Consider the following 25,558-nt stretch of genomic DNA (forward strand, 5'->3'; position numbering starts at 1 on the left):
TAAGCTGTCCTGTCTTTGCCTACTAGGGAGTTTGACAATGAAGAAAACTACACAATACTCACAAATACTACCTGCCATTATTTTTCTACAATATAACGGAACTAAGGGCCCATGCATTAATTGTCACGCTAAATCGAGCAAAAAATTACCCCCTCCCCCTATCGTGACGTTTTTCCTATACCTAATGCATTGCTTGTCACAAAATCTTAGACCCCCCCCTCCCCCCTTAGAGCGTGACATAATATATGCATCAACCCTAAACACCACGATAATCTAAAAAATCCTCGAAACAAAGACGCTAGCACTTACATAATTCTTATAACACCCTTGTAACATGTTATAACTCTGTAGTCATTAGACATTAGGCTATGAACCAATTATCGAGTTAAATTTAACTCGTGGTTAAAAGTGACATTTCGAAAGTTCTTTTCCATGTCCGAAAATTCCTGCGTTATCGATCGACCGATTTTCGAGCAAAACTCAGCCACGGTTGTCAAAATATAACTTCTTGTCTGTCATAAATAACCACGCTAGGATAGCAGGGTTAATCGATAACGCAGTGCCAAAATTTCAAAGGGGTGTAATTGCATTTGTAAACAATGGCTTTAGCCGTCGATTTCTCGCAAATAAAAGCTCACTCTTCCAAATTAACAATGCTAGCTGGTAGAGGAAACATTTATCTTCCTGTTGATGTAATTAATTTTCATGAGTGCGCTTTTATTTGTCAGAAATCGACGACTAAAGCCATTGTTTATAAAAGCAACTACGCCCCTTTGAAATGTTGGCACTGAACTTTCCATTTATCATATTTTGACCAAAAGTTAAAATAATCCATAAATGGTTCAGAGCCTTAATGAGTCAACCCCTCGGTCAATCCTATAGATTCAATAGGACGCATTGTATGTTCAAGGACTTGTTCTCAACTGTAAATTCGTGTATGCTATATATTTTTGTTGTTGGTGCTCTTAACTAACAGTTTAATCATTTATTAAATTTATTAAAAATATACTGTTAACTTATTCTCACCATTACTGGCGTCGTTGTCACTTGTTACCTGAAATGAGTAAATAATAATAATAATAAGCATTTTGAATAATATTGTGAACTTTATGATTTATTTTTGTTCTTAACACAAAAACATCGGTTAATTTTCTGAGAAACCTCACAAATATTCTCATGTTTTAATTAAAACCTGTTAAAACCATAATTGACATTATTAGATCACCGCACTCACTTTTGCACCCAGCATTGAGCTCCTCTGGTGCCAGCTCGTACTATTTTGGTTGCTGGGGAACGTGCAATGAAATCCATTTTCAGAATTCGTCAAAGAATCCTGCTCGATGTCGCTGCTGCGAATTGTCGGCTTATTATGTTGCTGAGCCCGATTAACTATATCTAGAAACCGAATACAGAAAAGAAAGTTGAAAAACAATTCCATGATTTTGCGTGCTTCTGCTTTTTTTATGATAAGGAAGAAAGCTTAAAGCCTGGCCTACGTGTATCCGCTGCAAACTCAGGCTAGACCCCCGTACCTAAGTATCGACGAGTATTCCGCTTTCTGACACTAACTGGAGGTTCGGATTATCACTCATCCAACAAAGGAAAATGAAACGATTTGCGACCTCGAGTTAGTGTTCAAAAATAGGTGAACGATGCATTTTAAATCCAGTGCAAGCCACCATAGAGATTTTTACGTCCGTTGTATTGGTGTGGTATGTGAGAGGCATGTTAGTGGAAATCCGAGGAAAATACATAACAAATCGCTGTCATTAAACTCATTTTAACAGATCTAATTTCATACATTTTTTAAGTTAGCCAGAGGAAACAGGCGTGCGTTAAACGTCACTAATCTCTATTACCGAGCGTGGAAAGCTAGATACGTTTGCCAAAAGACGCCACTTGCTACTGCTTGGTCCAGAGTTGTTCGGTATGATTCTAGATACCGCCGTGATAGCCTCTGCCGCCTTCTCGCAGGCATAGTTCACGTGGCGGTTGAAGTTTAGCCGGTATTTGATCATCACTTCCTCGTAGTTCAGTACACGCTTCGAGGCTATGGTATGCTCTCGACGATGGTTTCTGCCTGTTGCACAGCCAATAGCACTTCCGTTTTGTGTTGGGATATCTGCTGTTTCGTTTCTTGCGTCCAGTTCTCAACCGTTTCGATAGCCTCGGTTGCTAATACTTCTCTCGTGTTTCGCCTGTAACCGTTAAAACGACGTCGTTAGCAAAGCCACCGATATCAACACCTTTGGGCAGCTTAAGCGTCAGTACGCCTTTGTACATCCCGTTCCATAGCGTTGGACCAAGGATGGAGTCTTGTGGTACATCTGAAGTCATCCTAATTGATCTCTGTTCCGTGTATGTCTCATGCACCAGTACCCAGTTCTAGAAGTAGCTCTTCAGAATTCTGCAAAGAATGCCAGGGACTCTCATTCTGTTCAACATTCCGGCGTTGGCTTCTCAGCTAGCTAGATTTTCCCTCGGCTCTCTCGATCAGTGTTCGGAATGCATTCACTGTAGATCTTCCTTTCCCAAGAGATGAACCAGCTAAGGACTGAAAGTCCTTAAGTATAATAAAGCGAAAGAAGAAGAAAGATCTTCCTTTCCTGAATTCGAACTGTATCTTCGACAATCCATGCTAACTCTCCGTACATTTCGTCAGCCTGTTGAGGATAATCCTGTCCAGTGGTATCCAAGTGTCCAGCAAGCATATAGGGTAATAGGATTATGGATCTCCTGGAGGTTTTCCTGGTTTCGGAAGCAATACTAATTTCTGTATTCTTCATCTGTCTGAGGAGTGATCTACAACTAGACATTTCTACTGCACCACGCTGAACATGTCCGGGCCTGCCACGTTGGTGATTCAATCCGAACCGGCCGCTTTCTTAATTTTGAGTCGCTTTGCCACTGCTATGACTTCCTCATTGGAGATTTGTATACTTTCAGCGTTGTCTCACTTTACCTCACCGTAGGGTGTAGTTGGCCTGGTGGTTAGGTCGTGCTCCGGAAAGATTCCCTCCTCAATGATGACTTCCAGCTTTTCTTGGCATATGTTGGAGGGTGTCGCTGGGCCTCTGATTTTCGCTATCGTCCCAGGAGTTTGCTTAAGTGTCTCGACACAGCTTCTTAAAGCAATTTTCTTGCTGCTCTTTATCTCTCGTTTAAGTGTGGCTCTCGTCGCTTTAAGCACTTCCCTCCGCTCAACTCTGTCTGCTTCAGTTATGTCTCTGTGAACGCTATCTATGGCCCTGAGGTAACTTGTGTGGAGGGCGCTGTGTGCCTCGTTCCACTAATATATTCGGCGCCGCCTGTTCCTTGGCTCCTGTTTCCTCAGCATGGTTGTGTCCCATGCTCTCGGTAACTTTGCTGTCCACTTGTCCGTGTTCGGGTCCGAGGGGCTGCTATGGATGGTCACTATGGATGTACATTTCGCACACTCTCCACTTCATATTTGCTACTAACGGCGAAATGATCTTGGCGTTCAAGTAGCTTGAAACTTCGACCAACTTTTTAATCGTTCAACACGCAGATAACTGAATCGTACAAATGGCCAATTTAGTCGTCTAAAACGGGCATAGGGGTACGGACTTCTCTGAATATCCGAGTGTTGGTGCAAACTAACCTGCTTCAAGTATAATTGCATTAAGCCATGTACCTACAGACGATCGTTCTTGCACCTATACTTGGACCATCCCGTTTTTGTTTGCACCAATACTTGGGAATTCAGAGAAGTCTACATTACGTCCGTCTTACCCCTTGTTCAGCTGTCAACTGGATCAACATTACTTAATGTTGACGTTCATATGGACAGGTCTATGCCATCAAAAGGCATCTCTGATGGAAATACAGAAAAGATATGGATGACACAGAATTTTAACAAAATCATCTGCCAGCTCTGCCAGGTAAGGACAATATAACAAGTTCTAGTTCTAAGCCCCGTGATAATCTTATTAAACTTGAAGCATTTGAGTAACATTTTGGATATTTGTCGATCTTACCTCTTATTGTAGTCGTGTACGAATCATGATCTCTCTCAAGGCTAGCAGCAATGATGGTTGATGCACTTGCACTTATCGAACTGTTGGATCCACGGGTGTTGTTAGCTGTTATGATTCCTATATTTGAACTTTTATTCAAAGCTTTGCTTCTACTTATCAACATTGGAACATTCCTATTTGTCTTATTGACCGACAATCTGCAGAAATAAATGAGTACAGCAAGAGTTGCTAATACACACAGTACGGTTACAGCCGTCAAAGCGCTTATGGTGGTAGTCGTCCATTTCAAAGCCGATTCACTTATATCTTCGAAATCAATAGAAAGAGGAACACTTGTTGACTTTGGTGGAAATCCTGAGTCCGTTGCAATGAGATGGAGTTTGAATATTTTCTTATCAGTAATGTTATACTTTAACCATAAATTTCCGCTTGAATTTATAAAGAATAAATTTGCATGCTCCCCTTGAATTGCGTAAGTAATTTTATCTCTAACGTCTCCATCGGCTGCTTCCACTTTGCCTATAAAAAATGGAGTTGACATCTTTGTGAGGTTCCTAATTTCAAAAATATAATGTGGCTTCCTGAATCGAGGTTCCCAATCATTAACATCCAAAACTTCAATGAGTACTTCCGTAAAATCCTGATTACTTCCATCATTTAACTGTACTGTAAATTTATGGATAGGTTGTGTTTCATAGTCTAACCATCTGTTCAATTTTATGTCACCATTTTGATCAACTGAGAACCAATATAACTCTGATTCGTTTAAAATTCGGAAATTATTATTCCATGCCACATTATTTGTAACAAGATTCAATACGGTACTACCTGGATTGTAATTTTCTTTTATCTTTACTCTATAACTAGAGCGTATAAATGCTGCTTTCTCATTGTTAGTAGAATGCAGTTGAGACAGTATTACTGTAGTCAAAGCGTACCGATCTACGTTATCTGATTGTGTAGCTTTTACTACTAACGTTACTGTATTCGAGCTATTGAAATGTTTTGCTATTCTCAGCACGGCTGTTTTGGGATCAATTGTGAAAAATGTCGATTGAGATGAAGGAACAATCGAGTAAATTAATGAAGCGTTTATTCCAGAATCTTGATCAATTGCTCTAATGGATTCTGGATGAAATATTACTGTTGAAGGTATGGAATCCCCTTGGAAAGATCCTTGGTAAACATCTTGATTGAATTTTGGATTTTGATCATCGGCATCTAATACGAAAATAGTTAGTGTGGTGTCCGAATATTTCGGAGGAACACCCTGATCTTGAGCACGTAGTACAATGGTGAGATTTTTAAGTGTTTCATAATCCAGTTCATGCTTCAATACAAGAGTTCCTTCCAGAGGTGAAATGAAGGCCACAAATTTAGAATGTGGTCCTGGTAAAACTTGATACTCAATCGTAGAGTAAGGTCCAGGTTGATCCATATCGATTGCTCGAATACCCTGCAAAATTCTATGAAAAATATAATTATTATAATGTGATTATTCGCACTACAATTGGTCTAAAAAGTCTTACACATCTTATTATCTGCTTACTTAGCATCATGCTCACAAAGAACCTATTGGTCACGGTACATACAAAAATATCAAAGTGAGGATGTGTGATGTGCGAGGAAACGATTCGCCAACCCGAGCGTTGTCCACCAGGATGGTGTTGCGCAAATAGCGTCGGACTGGCATTCAGTGGCTGTATGATTATCATTGGAAGATACACCTAAGATGATGGCAGCCTCATATCAGTGGATAGGAAACCTTAGGTATTTAAACAATTATAAATAGTTTACTGGGAACTGGGAAAATTACTAATTCTACAGAAAACGACAGACAAAAATTTGAATATGGAGTGTATTAGCATTAGCCCAGCGTGATAAGTTTGTTCAACTCGCCAGTGAGGCGTGACGCTCTAGAAAAGGAACGGGACAAGCGAGCGTGGGTGGGCTCCGCAGGAGGGGAGAAAGCTCCAACACTGCTGAAGATAGAAGCAGCTATCCGAAGCATAATATCCAACAAGGTTCCATAAAGTTGCTCGATGTTGTAAAACCATACATGGACCTTACTTACTATTATAACCATTACCATTAAAGTTCTCAAACCATAAATAAATACGTTTTAATATAATTTCCAAAAATGTATGGACAAAACATGAATTTGGGATGGTTATGGTTCTTAACAACCCATTATTTGTAAGGTTCACTTAAAAAAATAAACATAATACATAAAATTAAAACTTTATCACACAAACGTTTATGTAAAGTTCCAAAACCGTTTAATTTAAACTTAAGCAGGGATTACAAACAATTTTAAACCAGTTTTGGTAAGGTCAAGCAATGGTTTGCATTTATGCGGGCATGCAGTTCCACTTCGAATTTTCAATTACCCAAATCTCGGAAATCAGTGCTTTATTTCACCAGAAATTGCTACTTCATGTATGCTGCAGTGCAGCAAACTTAGAGTAACAGTTTTAATGGTGTACAGGCCCACGCACATTAGATCCGAATCGGACGCGTTGCGGCAAAGCGACAGCTAAATCTATTGTCTAACTGGCAAATTTACGCCAACGCAACGCAAACGGATCTAATGTGGGTGGTCCTTACGTGTCGTAGAAGCTGATAAGAGTTCGCTTTGAGAATCGTTCGAGAACGGTTGTGTGTTTTTGCTCCGCTGCGGCTATTATTATTTTTTTTAGTTCGGGCTGTCTTTGTGCTGGCGTGGAGTTTTTCGGTGCTCGCATTTGATTAGTTTTGCATCCCGTGCGCAATAATTTGAGTTAGAATGGTTTGTGCTGATGTTTTCCCCCTGTTGCTTAGGTGTTAGGTTTTTGCGATGTGCATTGTTAGGTTTTTGCGATGTGCATTGCTTTTGTGCACATAGTGATTTGAAAAAAGAAAAGTGATAGGGGAAATGTCTCTAATGTTGGCCTATGGATCTAAGATTGGGCCCATCGCTAAAAATTTGCTATTTATCAATTTTATCTAGATGAACGCGTTATTGGGACGTTACTAATGGATATTTTTGGTTGCTATTGAAAATTTAGTCGATTGCTGAATTTATGTATGGGCCCAAATTAGGGACACTTACACGAAACGAAAATCAATTATTTTATTCATATGTTTCACTTATACATTTTTGCCAAAACATCAGCCTTATACATTCCATAAGAAAAACCAGAAAGGTCCTATAAGAATGCATAAAAGGTACGTGTGACCGCTTATACATTTCATTTGACACATCATCTTCATTAACTTTTTGCAAGGCGTCTGCTTATAAGTTGACTTATACATTTTATGAATAATCAGCAATAGAAATTTGCCAAAAGGTATAAGGAGATTTCTATCCGTGTAGGCCGACATTACCTGCATTTCCTCTATCTAGTTATTGTGTAGTTGGAATCGCTGGAGGAGGAATTGTTTAAAAATGAGTAGAGCAAAATATGCGTGGAAGCATCGTGAATTCGCTCTCGGATATATTGATTTGGTGAGTACGTTTTAGTTGAAGATTGTTCTTACAATTGCATTTTCGAGGGGACTTGTCTGCTTTTGTGGGCAGCACGTTTGATGGTCGGTTTGGTGTCGCTGGTGTACTGGCGCCCTTATCAGGTTGAGGAAAATTTCCCCCATCTGATGGTGGTGTTGGCATGCGTGGGCGGGTTGCGCCGAATTGGGGATCGGATGTATTGTTTGAGGGAGCGGATGCGTCCCTTCGAGGGAGTAATCGAGATTTATTTTCATCGTTTCCCATTTACCATAGGAATGACCTCGATCGCGTAAGGTATGTTCCTCAGTTTTTATGGTTTGCTCCGAATAATGCATTATTTTTTTCATGTTGAAGCATGATTCGTTAATACGCACTCATGTCACGGCATATTTTCCAAAACTATCTTGAAACAGTGTTCAAACTGCCAACATAGGCTAGTCCTTCTGTAGTATTGTCAAAAGATACATAAAATCAAATATATCATATTAACAATATGATTCATTCATGCCTTTTCCAAATGTTGCAATGGCGACCCGCAAAATATTGCTTCACGCACCATCTAGCGTTGAAAAAGGTCAGCAACAATCATTCAATTACAATCGAGGGGTGCTAATATAGCACTTATTACAAAAGTAAGAGTCAAATTATTTTCATTAATTACATTGTGTATATTGCTTTAATATTTATCTGACATGTCACAGTTATCATTAAATAAAATAAAATGCTGAAATACATTCATTTGAAATATTAAACAAATTTTCATTTGGTTTACCCCTCGTGACGATAAACAAATACATTGGTAGCCTTTTTGGCCATAGAGGTGCTTTCATCATTTAAAATTTAGTTCGCCAGCTAAGCGAAAGAGTGGTTCATATTGTTAATATAATATATTTGATAAAATGCAACACTTTCTTTTGTGTATAACTTTTTATTGCATGGGTAAAAATTGGATCGCGAAACAGTTTGGAACCGACAATTCGACCGTGTCCCGTGTGGTAAACTCGTTCAAGAAGACGCAGACGACCCAGTGGCGAGCTGGCAGCGGAAGAAAAGCTAAGACGATCGACCCCGTGACGTTAGGAAGGTGAGGGATTACTTCAAGCGCAATCCTAACCTTTCGATTCAGGACGTGACTAAAGGTCAATTCGGCCGTCTGGTTCGTCCAGCAGACAATGAAGCGGGCCGGGTAAGAGGAAGGCGCCTAACCGAATCGATAAACAGAATACGGTGGCCAAACCACGCGCCAGGAAGCTGTTCCGCGAGTTGTTGGTGCAGCCGAAATGCATCGTAATGGACGACGAGACGCACATTAAAGCGGACGCCAAGCAGATCCCCGGCGGCAAATTCAGCAAGCCGTACACCGGCACCATCAACGGCCAAATATATAAAGAAGAATACCTCCAGAAACACCTGCTGTCCTTCCTCCTGTTCCACGAAGGTGGTACTCTGTTTTTGCCGGATCTGGCATCGTGTCATTACGCGAAACCAGTGATGGAGTGGTACGAAGCCAACAATGTTGTTTTTGTGCCGAAGGAGGCAAATTCGCCAAACTCGCCAGAACTTCGCCCAATAGAAAAATTTGGGCGAATATGAAGGGCAAGCTCCGGAAAACAGGAGAGGTCTTCAAAAACGACAAGGATTTGTAAGAAAGATGGCGCAAGTGTTGCACAGGATTTGATGCGTAGCGATAAGTCCAAGGTGCGGGCATTTAGCCTAGAAAAGGAGTTTAAATAAACCAAATTGCGAAAACATAGCTAATATGTGTTTATTTATTCCCTGCGAGTTTCAAAAATATCCGACTTAAAACGAATTTTTGGTGATCATTTTTGTCTATTGCATTTTTTCAAGTACAGTCTTTATATTCGCTATGAGAAATCATTCAAATTTTTGCTCTAGCCTTTCAAGATTTCAAAATGTCGTATTCGATATTTTCCCTTAAATCATAGCACAAAAATGTATCTTCTAACCAAAAAAACCTCTGAGACAAAGTTGTGAGAAAATAGATGATGACCTTTCCAGAAAAAATGCATAGTACTTGTTTTGGTAATTTTGGTCATAAAAACAAAACTTTAATAATTTAAATAGCAAAACATGAAATTTTAAAATAATTTAGATTTACTTTTAGTTAAGAACATGCACAAAATGCTAACTTTTCCGAAACTTTCAAGTTAGACAATTCAAAAATGACAAAAATCGTAAAAATCGTCAACAAAATATCCGCGGAATCGTATGCCTCGTTACGTTGATTAGGGTAAACGCACCTATAGTGGAGGTACGTTACTGCAATGAATTGCTATAGTGGCTTATGGAGACTCCTTAAGCCAGTATAGAAACACAGTGCACTAACGTACCTCCACTATAGGTGCACTTACCCTATCCCTATTATGTAAGTCGAGTCGAGCGTCACTGCTGGTCACTACCCAACTAACAATTATAGCTGAATTGCTAATGTTTACCTGTATAAGCTGGTCTGTAGCTAACGATGGAAACTAACGACTTTAAATTGGCTCACTACTTGCCTAGCGTATTGGTCCCAAGCAAATCGATTAACGAACCCCATTCTAGTCGAAATTCTACACGGTAAGAAAAAAGTACCCAAAAGTAAGTTCTTTTCACTCATCTCGGCAGGAGCTCAAAAGTAGGTAAAGCGGGTCAAAGTAGTTTTCATTTACTTGCGTGCAATTCGGATGGAATTTTCCACTAGCTTTCTACCCAAAAGGAAAAAAATGGGTTAGTTGTCTTGTCTATGTGATTCCTATTCTTCTATTCGTTGTTCCCTAGTTTGAAGTGGTTAAGACTAGACTGTTCTGATGCATGGTCATTATCGGTGTCATACCTTAATTTTGTTGCTAAGGAATCCAATTTTGACTGACAAAGGGGCGCGCCTTTGGAGGGTGTTTCAACACTCCGAAGGGTATAAATAGCGGGACCTTTTAATTAGAGTCGGATCCTTGCGATAAATGCAAGAGTGGCAACTGTAAAAAAAATCGAATACTTCATCATTTCTCAATAGTGATGGAGTAATACGACATGCACTAAACTAAGGACATGGGATATACTACAATAGATCAATTTACTGGCCGCAGTAGTGTTCCCAAGTAGCATTTCTTGTTTTATTGCACTCTATTAATGGTTTTGAGATCAATTTTATAAAACTGTCAATAAAATTAATAGCTCCAGCACAACCTTTTGATAACCGCTATAAAATCGTCTTCCAGCTTAGTGGACCACTCTTGATAAGGTTTATAAAGCATGTTTGAGAATCACAATAAAGCTGTCTTAAAACCTTTTGTAAGAAAGCCCTATACTCTAAAAAAGGTTCCCATAGCTTCTTTAAGAGTAATATTGTATCGACGCAGTTTTATTACGCTTTGGTGAAAATCAGTTATAAATCCAATTTAATTTTTATTGCATCAAAGCAACCGCCATAAATTAGCTTGTTGTTGTTCTGTTCTGCTGAAACTTTTTTTTCAATTTGGTAATCTTTACCCGTAAAAATAGGTTTGAGTGTTGGTGTCAAGATCACCATGCAATCAATTTTGTTTCATGGCTACATTAGTGAAAATCTTAAAGACAATATATGTATGACTTTTTAGAAGTTCAAAAACATATGCGATTGAAATTTTATCGTGTATATTGGGATAATATGTAACGCTCATAATAATAAATGCGCCTCCAAAATAATTCAAGTTAACAAAAAAGATTGTTTTGGAAATCAAAGTAATTTGATGGAATCATCTTAATTTTACAGAAAATAGATCTCAATAAATAAATTCATACCAATGCACACTGGAAATCAGTTCGGATCTCTAATTTAGCCGTTATTTTATTGAAATTTCTTGAATTTTATTTTAAGGCTAATGGGATTTTCATAGTGACAATATGGCGACAGAGGACAGCAGGCAAGAAAAACACCAAGCGCAATTTCTTAAAATGTCTAATACTTACTTTTTTTTTGCTTTATTAGAGAGATTTTCCCTAATGCTTACATTGGATGGAAGGAGAACAGAAAAGCATAATGCATGATTTTATTTCGAGAAAATTTTCAATGCTGATTGTTGAATTGTTGTGACCATCCACGACTGTAAATCTGATAAGAGACGCAAGTTGGCATAGGTATCATCCTCCGACTCCAGATAATTATATATTTCCTCTTCATTAGTCATTTTTGGTGTAGCAATGTGTCCATTCGAAGTGAAGCTGGTTCAGAATGGTGAGGAGGCACACTCTTTACAGCTTCCTTTGTGACATCCGCAGACAATGCTGTGGATTTTTTTTTCTTTGTTGGAGTTTTTCACGAAGGTTTGCAGCTGACTGTAGCAAATAAACGGAAGTACCGGAAAGTTTTCATTCTTTCTATGTTGTAAAAATAAACCGCCCATTTACACTTCTGACAAGTTGCAACTGAATGCTTGTAATTGTTTTTAAATAACTGTTTCATGACCAACTAGTTTTATTGCGCTTACTTATATACTTGCGCTTATATGATTATACTCAACGTTGGGTTCCCACACTTTACTACCCCTGTTGGGTGGTTTTGCTCCTCCGTTTTTGACAACATTAGAAGGATAAAAGGAGACAAACTAGTCAAAAGTACGTAAAAGTGAACTGGCCGTTGGGTACTTTTTTCTTACCGTGTAGTATTACACTATGTTTGTTTTGATTCGCTATGAAAGTTTGACAGATAAAATGAGGGGTTCGTGGATTTTCCTATGTTTCGAGGGATGCATAGATTAGCTTGAGACCGAAGATAGTACCAGAGCTGAGCCAAAAAGTTGAGCACGTTTCTACGGGACCTTCTGGTCTTAGAGCTATCTCTATGGTAATACCAAATTAGACCAGTGACCAGTCGGTTCTGGCTCGACTCAACTTACATGATAGGGCCCTTTGCTACGCTAAATAAAACAATGAATACGATCCCGCGGATACAACGTATTCAGTATCCCCCTAGATAATCCGAAAAATTTATGGCCAGATTAGCGGGGTTGATCCGATAATCAGACTTTTAAATCCATACAAATCAATGTTACCAACCTAACGATGTAAAAAAGCTCCATTAGAGACCATGACGTCGGATTATCGAGAGCCGGATTAGCGGGGGGATACTGTATTCGTTATGAGTTTCGTCGAGGATTCAGCGGATGAAGTTACAATATTTTACCAAATGCTCATATTATCGTATATTGCTAGTGTAATTTATATTACTCACCTTGTTCCAACTATTGTTACTTCAGATATGTTAACAAAGTAAGGTGCACCAACCCATGCAGGAGAGTTATCGTTTACATCTGTAACACGTATGTTGACTGGTATGAGGAAGCTCTAGAAGTATTAAATTTTACATTATTTAGACGGTCAAGACAAGTAACACTTTAGGGATACGAGGATCACAATATTTTGTGACATTCCATGTGCACAAAGTACAGATGTGCAACTATGTAGGGTGTCGTCTTAAGTAAAGGTAAGCAACAAATGTCAACGCGCGTTTTCTGAAGCAAGGTGTAACTCTACCATAAAATCATAAATACTCATTACGATATAGGGCCATTACATCGAATAGCATTAGGCTAAACGTCAATATTTCACTTTTTGACGTAGAACTACGTCTTTGTCGACGATACTGTGGTGCAAATCAAAAAATATGTGTGGTGAAGTAGTGTTAGCTTTTGAACGCTTGTAACTTTGTCATTTATAGATGAAATTAAAATCCAAATACGCCAATCGATAGGACATTACATTACGAAATGTTTATTAAATATTTTTCCAATTTTTCTGTGTTGAAATTTTTGAAAAATGCACAAATGATAATCTTATCATTGTTTTCATGAAATAAGCGTTTTTTCCAAACCCAGTCATCATAATAGAGTACCACTTGGTTGCACATCGTTCTTAAAAGATATAAAACAGCACTGCTGTCGCGCTTCTATCCATTTCCGCTTTGGACGGCGTGGCGCTGGGTCCTGCAGTAAGCAGGAGCAAGTCAGTGGTTAAAGGTGACTTGGGTCCCGTTCAACTAAGGGGCTGTTCATTAACTACGAGGGGGGAGGGAGGTGGGCAAGAATCCCAAAAAATTGTCTACGTAGTTAATGAACAGCCCCTAATACGAAACGCGGAAAAGTTATTTAGGCAAAACAACCAACCCCCCTCCCCTATAACGACAACCTGAAAAAACATGGACTTAACAATCACTTTTTTCCGGGAAATAATTGTTAAGCAAACTACAATGTAGTAAAAAAAAGTTTAATTCCGTTAATTTTTTTCCCAAATACTGCCCAAAGAGCTTCGATTTTGAGAAAAAAAAATATGATGATATTCTGTGGGTGATTTACCACCAACTGACTGTAAAACATATCTGGAACCTATTTATGCAATTAGATAAACATCCGAAGTCCATCCTTTTTTACATATTCTGCACAAAAGATACTTTCTGCCCCACCCATTCAGAAAGTCCCCCCTATTCTGCGAGTCACGTGACTCTCTCTCACCGGTGAGGTGACAATAGTCACCTCGTGTGAGGTGACTCTCCATTTGATTTGCACGGAGAGTCACCTCACACGAGGTGACAATTGTCACCTCACCGGTGACAGAGAGTCACGTGACTCGCAGAATAAGGGGGAGTATTTTTTGTGCAGAATATGTAAAGAAGAAGGGGCGTCGGATGTTAACCTAACTGCATATACCGTGCATCATAGAGAAAGAAGCTGTATCTACTGTTTCCAATTGGGTTCTTTAAGGGTATTAAGGTAAAGGTATATTCGTAATCTACATAAAACATGGAACCGAAATCCGAAATTTGATCAAAATTGGAGCACTGGAACTATTTTAAATAAGTGCGATTACATTAGAAAATATACCCATCTTAGTGCCCCTTAGTGGGACTTTGAATGGGAGCGAGCTGTCAATTTCTTAGTTTAGTGTCAAACAGTGGAGTTAATATTTTGCTTTAAATTTTGATTTAAAAATCGAGATGAAAGTCTACGGTTTCGAAAAAAATATCGTTGTGCTCAAAAAACGAAGCTCTTTCAGATGATGTATAAAAATCGACACACTTTTTTTAAAATTAAAGAACCCAATTAGCGCAATTACTCAGGAATGCTTGTGTGATAACGAGCCCGCGTTTCAATAAAATCCTATTTTGACAGCATTGTACATTTTTTAGTATTATTAGAAACTAGAAAGTTAGACTTTTTCACCAAACACACATTTATCATGTCCATATGTAATATTCATAGAAAAAAAACACGGCATACATTTAAACGCAGTGCGAAAATGACATGAATAGGTCCAACCAAAATCCATTACCCTACACCGGGGCAAGTAGAAACGCATGGGGAAGTTGAAACGGTAGATGTAGCTCTTAGCGGAAGTGAATAATCACTGAGATTATTTCTAATATAGTTTGCGGTAGTACACAATGACTCTCAAAAATAATTACAGTGAATATTCACTTCCAAAGAGATATACGTACTGTTTCAACTAGCACCGGTGTACCTTAACTATGATTATTATCAAAACATTAAACAGGTGGAGAAACTGTATACAAGCTTTTGCTCTGACTTTGAAATTCAATAGCTGAATCCCCAATTTTCAATTAATGTTGTACTAAGCACCTACTTATTGGAAACCAAACGTTTAATTTGAGAAAAGAAACAGTATTCTATTTTGCAATGATTCTACGAACACGCTGTAAAGAACATAATGATGATGCATGGTAATTTTATGTTAGGGTTGTCCTCCAAATTGGAGAACAAAAAGGTGCTTAAACCTAATTTAAAACTAATAATGGAGCTACTGAAAAAAATAAATGTATTTTTTTCAATTGTTTATCCCACAACATACATGGCGTTTTTGTGTACTGAGGTGCAAATCAACAAAAAATGTGTGACGAAATTTTGTCAGTTCCTATTATATTTTTTTTCCTTGATTTGTTTTCCGTCGATCTTGTTTTTCGTGCTGAGCACCAATGCTACCGACGCCAGGGAGGCAGCTCCCACACCTGGACCCTACCTATCGACTCATCAACTAATGAACCGGGGACCAACGGCTTTACTTCCCTTCCGAAGGAAGGCTTGATCAGAGATGTTATGCCTCAGAACATCCCGGTGGCGCCGACTGTGATTGAACTCAGGCCTGCTGGGGTGAGAGGTAATCACGCTTACAACTACACCACCGGCGCCGCTTGTTCCTATTGTAGTCGATGTCGATGTCAAATTTAGTGTAAAGGGTGTCCACGATGAAATTGCCACACTATGAAATTGCTCTAACTTTTTAACCGTTGGGTAGAATTTAATGAAAATTTGGGTGGATTTAGTTCATAGTGCATTATTTACATCCTGCAAGTTATAAAGTCCTGTGATCAAAACTCGCGGAAATGGAGTCGAAAGAACAGCTCTTGCGTGATAAAATCTTGCGCATTCATCACGAGAACAAGGATCTCTCGCATCGTTCCATCGCTAAAACGTTGGGAATCGCGAATTCCACGGTGTCGCGAGTGATTAAGCGGTTCGAGGAACGGTTGACCACCGATCGGAAGCCCAGAAGTGAAGGAAAAAGTATTCCGTACAACACCAAAAATCACAACCGCGTAGTTGGGGCCTTCAACCGAAATCCGAACGCCTCCGTTAGGGATGTGGCTAAGAAGCTGCACCTAAGCCGAAGTTTTGTCCAGAAGGCCAAAACTAAGGCTGGGCTTCGAACGTTCAAGGTACAAAAGGCCCCTAATCGCGACGAGAAGCAGAACAAGTCCGCCAAAACCCGTGCCAGGAAGTTGTACCTCAACATGCTGACGAAAGTTGAATGCTGCATCATGGACGACGAAACATATGTGAAGGCCGACTTCAAACAGATCCCCGGCAACCTGTTTTTCACGGCCAAGGATAAGTTCAGCGTTCCGGAGCATGTCCGCACTCAGAAGATGTCCAAATTTGCGAAGAAATTCCTGGTTTGGCAAGCCATCTGCACGTGCGGGAAGCGGAGTGCACCTTTCGTGACCCAGGACACGATGAACGGACAGGTGTACATAAAAGAGTGTCTCCAGAAGCGGCTGCTTCCTCTCCTGAAGGCCCACAACGTCCCAACAATCTTCTGGCCGGATTTGGCCTCATGCCACTACTCCAAGGACGTGCTGAAGTGGTATGCGGACAATAAGGTCAATTTCGTGCCGAAAATGTTCAACCCTCCCAACACTCCGGAGCTCCGCCCCATCGAGAAGTACTAGGCGATTATGAAGCAGCACCTTCTTAAACGACCTAAGGTAGTGAAGACAGTCGAGGAACTGAAGAAAGTATGGGTTTACATGCAAAAAACGGTTGATTCACAGGTTGTGCAGAATCTTATGGCCGGGGTTAAGGCCAAGGTGCGGGCATTTGCGTATGGACTGTAAATAAAATACGAGTAAAATGGTAAAATGAAGTTTAATAGTTATTTCTCAATCCCTGAAAATTTGAAGGCAATCGGATGAAAACTCGAATTTTGCGAATCAATTTTGTGTGTGGCAATTTCATCGTGGACACCCTTTACATTGATCACAGCAAAATAACTCAACATTGAACAACCCAAGGTAGTTATGTAGGGAAAATTCTGTCAATTCTTAACCATTACATTAAATTTAAATACATTATCTCATGCATGAGATGAACCGTGGTCTGATTATGCTAACATGAATTGTCGCGAGTTTTGAACCATAACCGAAACATTGAAATACTTTAAAAAATTAAGATAAAGTATAATAATCAAAAATGCATGACATACTTCAATTTTGCGTAGTTCTACGTCATACTGCAGTCGTGTCCAGGACACAACCCTTTAATTTTTAAACTTGACCTACCATTTTTTTGTTAATTAAACGACCCTAATTTGATGTATCTAACCGAATAAATTTACCATCGTATGGACAACTTTTGCAAAACCCAAAAATCTTACCGGATCATTGCTCATTCTTCTGTCACAAATAACGTTTACATACACTGATGCTGGTCCTTCTAAACCTTCTTTATCGAGCGGTTTGCTCAAGATTATATTCTTTGACAGAGAAGCTATAGTGACCGGCGAATCCTTTTCACGCAGAGATAGTGATATATCGCTTTTTGGATCTCCATTTATGCTCAGCACACCTAGAACTGATCCAACTGCAGCATCCTCACTTGCGAGAAAATTTTCTGCAGAACCTCCTTCGGCCAGATAGCACCTTGAGTCGATAAGATGAATTTGTGCTGAAAGAAAAGCAAAAAAACAAAAATCAAACCAAATAATTGCATCCATGCTCCTTACTAATACTAAGTCACAAAGTTTTGTTTACAAAAGTAGAGAAGCCCTTTTCAAATTTTACTTAATCTTTATTCTAGTATTGTCCACGAATGTCTAAACAACACTTACTTTTTTATAATGAACTGGAATGTTTCGACAAATTGACGAATGAATCTTTATTTATAAAAGCAGATACGGCCATTTGAATATTCACCCTTGATAAGGTAACATCCATAAATGACGTAGAATTTAAGGGAAAGGGGGCGGGTTTAGAAGTTGTGACCGGCCATGTATTAGGTATACCAAAATATATTACGAGGTGAAGGGGTCTAAAATTGGTCAAAATATGCTACCTAATTTATGCATGATCCCGAACATATTTCAAGTACTGTAGTGTGAGTAATACATAGATAATTGTAGGGAAAAATTTAACCTCACTTTATTAAAGTTCAGGGAGCTTTTTTTTCCTTGATTTGTTTTCCGTCGATCTTGTTTTCCGTGCTGAGTACCAATGATACCGACGCCAGGAAGGTAGCTCCCCCCTACCACCTATCGACCCATCAACTACTCATGAACCGGGGACCAACGGCTTTACTTCCCTTCCAAAGGAAGGCGTGATCAGAGATGTTATGCCTCAGAACATCCCGGTGGCGCCGACTGGGATTGAACCCAGGCCTGCTGGGGTGAGAGGTAATCATGCTTACCACTACACCACCGGCGCCGCTTGATCAAGGAGCTTGCTTACAAAGTGTTATAATTGGAAACGAAAGTACGATTATTTAATTGCTGTTTTCAGATTGTGATTGAATCGATTTGGAAACTCGATTAACTATTTTCTTCCCATGGTGATCCACAACATTGCGCAGGGAAAAAGTTTATTTCATTTTTTCACTATATATTCATTTATATTTCATGAAGTATTGTGCAGAGTGTGATAACAGTTGATCAACTCGTTTTCATTCTACAACTTTTTTTTATTTAAAATAATCGTTTTTTTTATATTCAACATAAATACAACACAATCTTACCGGAAAAGTCCTCCCCTTGGCTAGTTGTTGCACCTTACTCTGCTGGTGGGCGGGCATAATTTCATGCTTTATAGTGGAGTGTTGGAGACGGTATGTTTATGACCGGCGTTGCTGGCTCATGCCGCGATAGAATAGCACCATGAGCAGGCAATGGGGATTACTAAGCTTCCCCTCTCTGATGAACAACTGTATGAGAAAACCAAAGATCTAATCTAGCAGTGATAGTATCACACTTGTTACTCCTTTGTTTGAGAGCTGCGTTGCAGTACGCTTACGTTACAGTCTTATTTTATTTATGTTTACACAGATAGATTTATTGGGGTTTGCAAGGGAATTATATTTACAATTGGAATATTTTAGAAAGTACCCAACAATGCTTCTATTTGCGTTACAAGCTTTCATTGTTGTCTTGAAGTATTACTCATGGAACAATGTTACACACCATTTTTGTACATGGTATTGTAACTAATCTTATATATGCTTCATTTTGATTTGGGATAAGTGTTTGAACTATGGCTCGGGATTTCCACTGTGATGTGCTTCTATTGTGACAAACCCATACGTATTTCTGTGGTGCGACATAGTTGAAACGTGTGAGCGTAGTTGGAGCATATAGGGTATACGTCCCTAACCTCGGTCTAATATGCAGCCATCGATTACGTTTTTAATCATAACTCATCAATGAATTTACCTGCAAACGATATTCTACTGCTAAATGGTATGCTTAGATATGCTTATCATGTCGTTTGCTATCAGAAACCACGAAAAGTTGAAAAACTTACTTTTTTTAAGACAATAACTCACGAGGGAAATGTATGTAATATGGGTCTATTGTCCCCAAATTGGGTCTATTTATGGATGCAACTTCGTCCTATCTTGTTTGATCCTCAAAAAAACGCTCTTGGTAACGTTTTCTGATGTATTTTTTTTTATCACTATCACTGTTAACTTAATGCTCTTCATTCCTCAAAACATTTCTTAGAGAAAATTTTACGAAAACTACATTAAATCACTCAATTTAAAAATTAAAAATTAAAAATTTCGCTTATCGTCTTTTGACCGCAGAATATCTAAATCAGAACATTGTGATGTTCATTATACAGGTTTGGCAGAAAAAATCTCCCTTCCTGTTCGTTCCTTATCATCCAAATGCAAAACAACATTGTTGACGTTACTCTTATTGTTATATGCTGTCAAATGAATTTCATGGGCCATAGTTAGGAACATAGAAAAGAAATGTGTCCCTAAAGTTGGGTCCATGTTTTACTTGTGAAAACGTTGTTAAACAATTAAAATAAACATAAAATATTCAAACAGCAACTGTAAGTTTTACGTCTAGTGTGTATTATCAGGTAATTCCAATCAATAAATGCCATAATCAGGCCATTTGATGATCGTCAGTCAACCTTCCCATCTTAACCTTATAAGTCATGGCGGCTAAAAACTCCGAACATTGTGATATTCTCAACCAGTTTTATTACTTACGAGAGCTGAAAATGTATTGAAATGTTGTGATATAAATTGATTTGTGTGTGGTACACATTTATCAACCATCAGTGATCAATATTTTCCTTATTTTTTGTGTAATATTCCTTAATTAATTATTTATTTGCGTGATAGGCCGAATGAAAGGACTAGACCCACATTACATACCGTAACCCTACTCTTTATAATTTAAAAATCAGCTAGGAAACAAAGTGAAGCATTTTAGTCACTTGAAGGTGTCACCTGGGATGAACTGAGATATAATAAATATAGGTCAAAGTCAGGGGGCCTCATAGCCTAGTCAGTAAAGGCACGGTATTACCAAGCCGGAGGCGGCGGGTTCGATTCCCGATCCAGTCGAGGGAATCTTTCGGGTTGGAAATTTTCTCGACTTCCCTGGGCATAGAGTATCATTGTGGTTGCCACACAATATACAAATTCATGCATTGGTATTGGCATCGAAAGCTCTCAATAAATAACTGAGGAAGTGCATTTCGAACACTAAGTTGAGAGCACGCAATAAGCTAATATGCGCTAAGCAATAAGCTTGAAAATGCGAATAATAAGAAGAAGAAGGTCAAAGTAAAAAGTACTTGAAACACGATAAATTTTAGATTACAAGCACAAGTGCAGGTACTTAACAAAGGGTTATGATTGATTAGGTAGATTAGAGATTTCAATTATTTATTAAATTAGACTACCATTATCATCATAATCATCAAATGAAATTAAATAAGAAAAGTCGTGGGTCGGGGTCTGCTTAGGGAGGCAACTAGCCTTTAAATTTGTAGAATAAATCTTCCTATTTAGTGTGTTTGTAATAAGGCAATGTGAATAGTGAAAGTCATATTCGATCACGCGAATAAGAGAGGTTTTGGGAAGGATGTGTTAAATATGTTGATAAACCCTTTTGGGCAAATTTTTGAAAATCAATACATTACATTTACAGGAAATCAACATCCTAATTGAATAATTTATTGAAAGACAAGTAGTACACCTTAATTGAAACATCTACCATGGTAGTAGTAGCAGTGTCACACGATTTAACAACAATTGTCTGTAAATAGTGCTAGAATGGTCAGCAGGGGTAAATACGGATCAAAACTAACATAAATCTCCCTTATTTTAATTTAATTACCTTCGGTGATTTGATACATTTTCCAGATTGGTAAGAAGAGCGTGTCAATCACTAAACTAATCAATAACACAAGTAAATGAAATCATAAAACAAGATTTACAGGTATTGCAAAACATGGTCCTCTGTACGTTTACTTCCAACTTTTACTATTTCTACTGTTACTCCGACTATCCCCTACTTGAAACATTATTCCTCCCTATCCGGCATCTTAAGCAGGATTCACTTGATATCCCTGTGGCTATTATTCTGTGGTGCCAAATCTTTACATCTACCCTTATGCAGCATGGACAGTGATGTTTCACTGCGCCTTTATAGATAACTATCATACGACCTAGAGTCGGTGTATAATTAATAACGCCAAGAGTGAAGCCAAATCTACCTATTGAACTGTCAACCCGGCTACCTATCGTGCAAAATAAACAAACATTACGACACTATGAAAATTCCACGAATAGTATTGCAATAAAATATAAAATATAATCGAAAAAATGATCATAAACACGCAGTGAACTTTAAATTGTCATGGGGTACGTTTGGTAATGATCAGCAATGAAAATTTGTAATATTTGTTGTTAAGATAATTCGACAACAGTAGTTATATAATGATTTACTACAACCGCTAATTTGTTTTCTCACTAGAAGTAATTTGAAGCTGATGTAGAAGTCTTCTGTTGCCAAATGAAAGGGATCAGCGGTGCCGGTAGTGTAGTGGTAAGCGTGATTGCCTCTCACTCCGAAAGGCCTGGGTTCAATCCCAGTCGGCACCGCCGGGATTTTCTGCGGCATAAAATCTCCTGATCACGCCTTCCTTCGGAAGGGAAGTAAAACCGCAGTGGTCCCCGGCCATGAGTTGATGATGGATCGATAGGTAGGGTCGAGGCGTCGGTAGCATTGGTACTCAGTACGAAAAACAAGATCGACGGAAAACAAATCAAGGAATAAAAGTGATAGGGAAGGAAATTTTTCGAAAATCGTCATGCGAGTTTCATTGTTTTTCCCTTGAGGTGACTCTAATACGACTGATAAAGAAATTATCTGAAATTTATGTATCGATTAATAAAGGTTTTTAAATGCATACATCGAATTCATAGAGCTTCAAAGTAAAGAATAAATCTTTATTTTTGTATAAAGAACTTTGAAGATGTACAAGAGAGATCGTTTTTTCTATCTCATCATGAAACAAAGAAGGACTATAAACAAAACCGAAATATCTACTCTTTCAAGCCCCACAAAAACAGGAATCTATGATCGATCATACGATGATTGATGATTCCTACACCCCTTAAGTTTACAGAGATACAGGAAATAATTTGCCAGTTGCACATTAAAATCAGTTTTTGAGCTTTTCTATTGGGTTGGTCCTACTATGGTGTGTTCCAATTATGGCTTATGGGAATCATCAAACTATTTAATCTTGTTGTATCTATTTGGCATATTATGCAAAGTTTTAGAAAACGTTAAAACACAGATAGTAAAGCAATGTCATGGAGAATAGATCCGGCAATGCGAATTTATCGTCTCTTCCATTCTTCCGCTGTTCGTATGTAACGAAGAGTGTTACGTCACACTCACGGTCACATAAGAACAGCAGGAGAATGAAAGAGACGCCAAATATGCATTGCCGAACCTGTTATCCATGACATTAATAGTAGGGGACAATCCTTAAATCCTGGGCGTGAACTTACCTTCAACAAAACACAGACCAAATAAAATAAGAGCACCGTTTTTCCACATTTCAACTCCTTTACCTATATCTAAAAAAGAAAAGAAAATTAATATAAAAGTATTAAAGTACAATTAATAATATAAACAAATAAATGATTGAAAATATTATATTTCAACGATTTAAATGAATCACTTCATTGGAGCAGTTTAAAATAACGTTTCCTACCACTCGAACTTTGTCGTGGAACAATATTTTTAGATATTTTCTTCTAGAATCTCGAGAAAATAGAGTTTCGTTCATGCTAGTCTTCTGGAATTTGTTGCTTCATTTTCTTAAAATCGCTGGTAGAAGGTCGTCCCATAACTGCTCAACAATGATATTAATTCAGCCTTATATTAAATAACTGTAAATCTTTAATCTACTCTTAAACATCGTTTATCAAGACACGAATGACGAAATGTGTTAAAATGACTACAAGTCACGAATGATGAAATTTGTCAAAATTACTACATAATACAAATAGGTGGCAAAATCCAATTTCCGATTATTAGATCCGAACTGTATACTAATAGAAATTTTGTTCTATACAGCCTAAATTTATAAAATTCAAAGAATAAGTTTATGTTAAAAACATTAGTTGTATTTGTATTTGAATAGCTGCACTGTTGAAATAACAAGAATAAACATTGACGGAAAATAATGAGCGCACAGAGAAGCTTAAAATAATGTTGACTGTTTTAAGCAAACGTAAGACGAACCGAAAAGGAAAAGTTGTGCATCTTCTGTGCTACCATGGGAAGCAAGGGGTAACAAATCGTAGTTTTTGCGTCCTTCATCTTATTTGAACCATTTTTTTAAGAATTCCCTGAAATGTATGTTTGCATGCCATTGTGTTTATGTTATTCTCATAATAATTACATCAAATGTACTTGTATGTTGACTATTAACACAAAAATCGAAACGCTTCGCTAGTCATCCCAGAACGTCGATTTTATGCTTTGGGTGCAGATGATCTATTCTGATTACTGTATTTTTGGTTTTCGGTGAACTTTTTCATCCTTTGGGACTGGATTTTTCAATAGCTATTCAATATTATCTTTTCCTTCATGAAATGTTTCCTTTCATATAGGATGTATACCATAAATCGCTCACTGTTGACTATCATAACACTTTCACAGGTCCAGTATCATAAATTATAGTCAGTTTTCGCTGTCTATTCAATTTTTTGCAGGCTCGGTAACCTGTCCTGTTTATTTTAACTTTCAATTACAACGTTACTTACCTCATTTAAGCCATTTCACTGTTTTAGAGAATCTATTTGGAATTCTATGCTAAATTCGTATGATATTCGACAGTTTTCCTAATTCCTCTGTTTCGTGTTAAGCTGCGCTAAGTTGCTTTCAAGAAGGGCATGTCGAAAGGTGAGTAGTAGTACTACACTTGCGTTGTTTGTTTTGTATCGTACAGGTGTATCCACATATCGGCGTTAATGTCGATTCGGTGAACTTTTTTCTCTCACTCCCCATCAGGTACCAGTGAGTTTGTGTGCTGACGTTAAGAGGCCTTCATTCGTAATCGAAACTGCAGCGTTTACACAATACAAAACTGTAAATTTGTACTGTTGTGAGACACTGATGTTGGTTTAGACGAACGGAGTCCGTGGTGAACGAAAAACATTGCATCTGGCATAATTGTGCCAAAAGCTCCAAAGTACATTTTTCAATCAAATAAATAAAACTGAGGTAAGTACTGTTTGAATATAATATAATTTAAAAATATTTAAAAATGTTAAACAAATAATTCTACGGATATTTGCATCAATTTATATATACTCCAATTTTCAAGCTACTACTCACTCAAAAATTGAATTGTGTGGTTTTTATTTTTTATATAAAGATTGTAATTAGGGAAAATGGCTCAAATTTTGCCCATCAAAACTGTTCTGTATTCACATGTTTCCTAAATGAGTAGTGTGGTCGGTACACATTAATATATTTGGGTGCTAATGAAAAGTTTATAAAAACGACCTATTTATTAATTTATGCTTAGGCCTAATGTGCTTGCTAGATACACTCGGAAAACTCTTAAAGTGGATTATTCTTAACAGTTTCCTATAATTTTACAAAATTTTACACAATTTCAGTGAAAAACTTCTGAGATTTAGACAAAAAATCTGGACATATTTCGCTGTATATTTCGTGTGTATGCCATACGTACACACTTAGAAATAACTAATTTTACACGTGACGGAATCCGTCTTTGACATAAAAGATGAGACGTAAACAAACATGTCATTAAAAACATAACTTTGTGCATTAAGTTTTATCAAATTTTGGGATATTTTTTATTAATATTCAAGTTACACACTTAGAAAAGTTCATGTAAATTTAGGTTCTCTGAGAGTGACATATACGAGCGTCAATTTTGACATAAATTTGAGTCATAACAGACGCGAAATTCAACTCAATCAAACGTACTTTTCGTCAAGCAACGAGCTTTTCTGTCTCGGAG

General features: G+C 38.0%; 1 protein-coding gene across 2 annotated transcripts; it reads right to left on the minus strand.

The window, feature by feature from the left end:
* Positions 1-947: 947 nt before the first annotated feature.
* Cad96Cb (protocadherin Fat 4-like Cad96Ca) lies at positions 948-24,537 on the minus strand. 2 transcript variants are annotated; one of them, XM_065238863.1, is made up of 7 exons: positions 24,330-24,537; positions 23,067-23,135; positions 17,407-17,696; positions 12,695-12,807; positions 3,999-5,464; positions 1,235-1,395; positions 948-1,054 (listed from the first exon to the last, which is right to left on the minus strand). In XM_065238863.1, exons 2-7 carry the CDS (start codon positions 23,113-23,115, stop codon positions 998-1,000), a joined length of 2,136 nt encoding a protein of 711 aa, XP_065094935.1. In that variant the 5' UTR covers positions 23,116-23,135; positions 24,330-24,537; the 3' UTR covers positions 948-997. The 2 variants fall into 2 exon arrangements, with proteins under 2 accessions (XP_065094935.1, XP_065094936.1); XM_065238864.1 differs by lacking the exons at positions 948-1,054; positions 3,999-5,464 and having other exon boundaries at positions 1,233-1,395; positions 24,330-24,524.
* Positions 24,538-25,558: the final 1,021 nt, after the last annotated feature.

Source organism: Ochlerotatus camptorhynchus, unplaced genomic scaffold, assembly GCF_037179485.1.
Source record: "Ochlerotatus camptorhynchus isolate MF236.1 unplaced genomic scaffold, CSIRO-AGI_Acam_v1.1 ptg001035l, whole genome shotgun sequence".
Taxonomy (NCBI): Eukaryota; Metazoa; Arthropoda; class Insecta; order Diptera; family Culicidae; genus Ochlerotatus; species Ochlerotatus camptorhynchus.

Bases quoted from the DNA above. Each gene is read 5' to 3' on its own strand.
- Cad96Cb (XM_065238863.1), bottom strand. From the start codon at position 23,115: ATGTGGAAAAACGGTGCTCTTATTTTATTTGGTCTGTGTTTTGTTGAA. The intron at 12,808-17,406 runs GTAAGATTTTTG...TAATACTTCTAG, and splicing joins GAAGAATGAGCAATGATCCG to AGCTTCCTCATACCAGTCAA. The intron at 1,055-1,234 runs GTGAGTGCGGTG...TACTCATTTCAG, and splicing joins GCTCAATGCTGGGTGCAAAA to GTAACAAGTGACAACGACGC.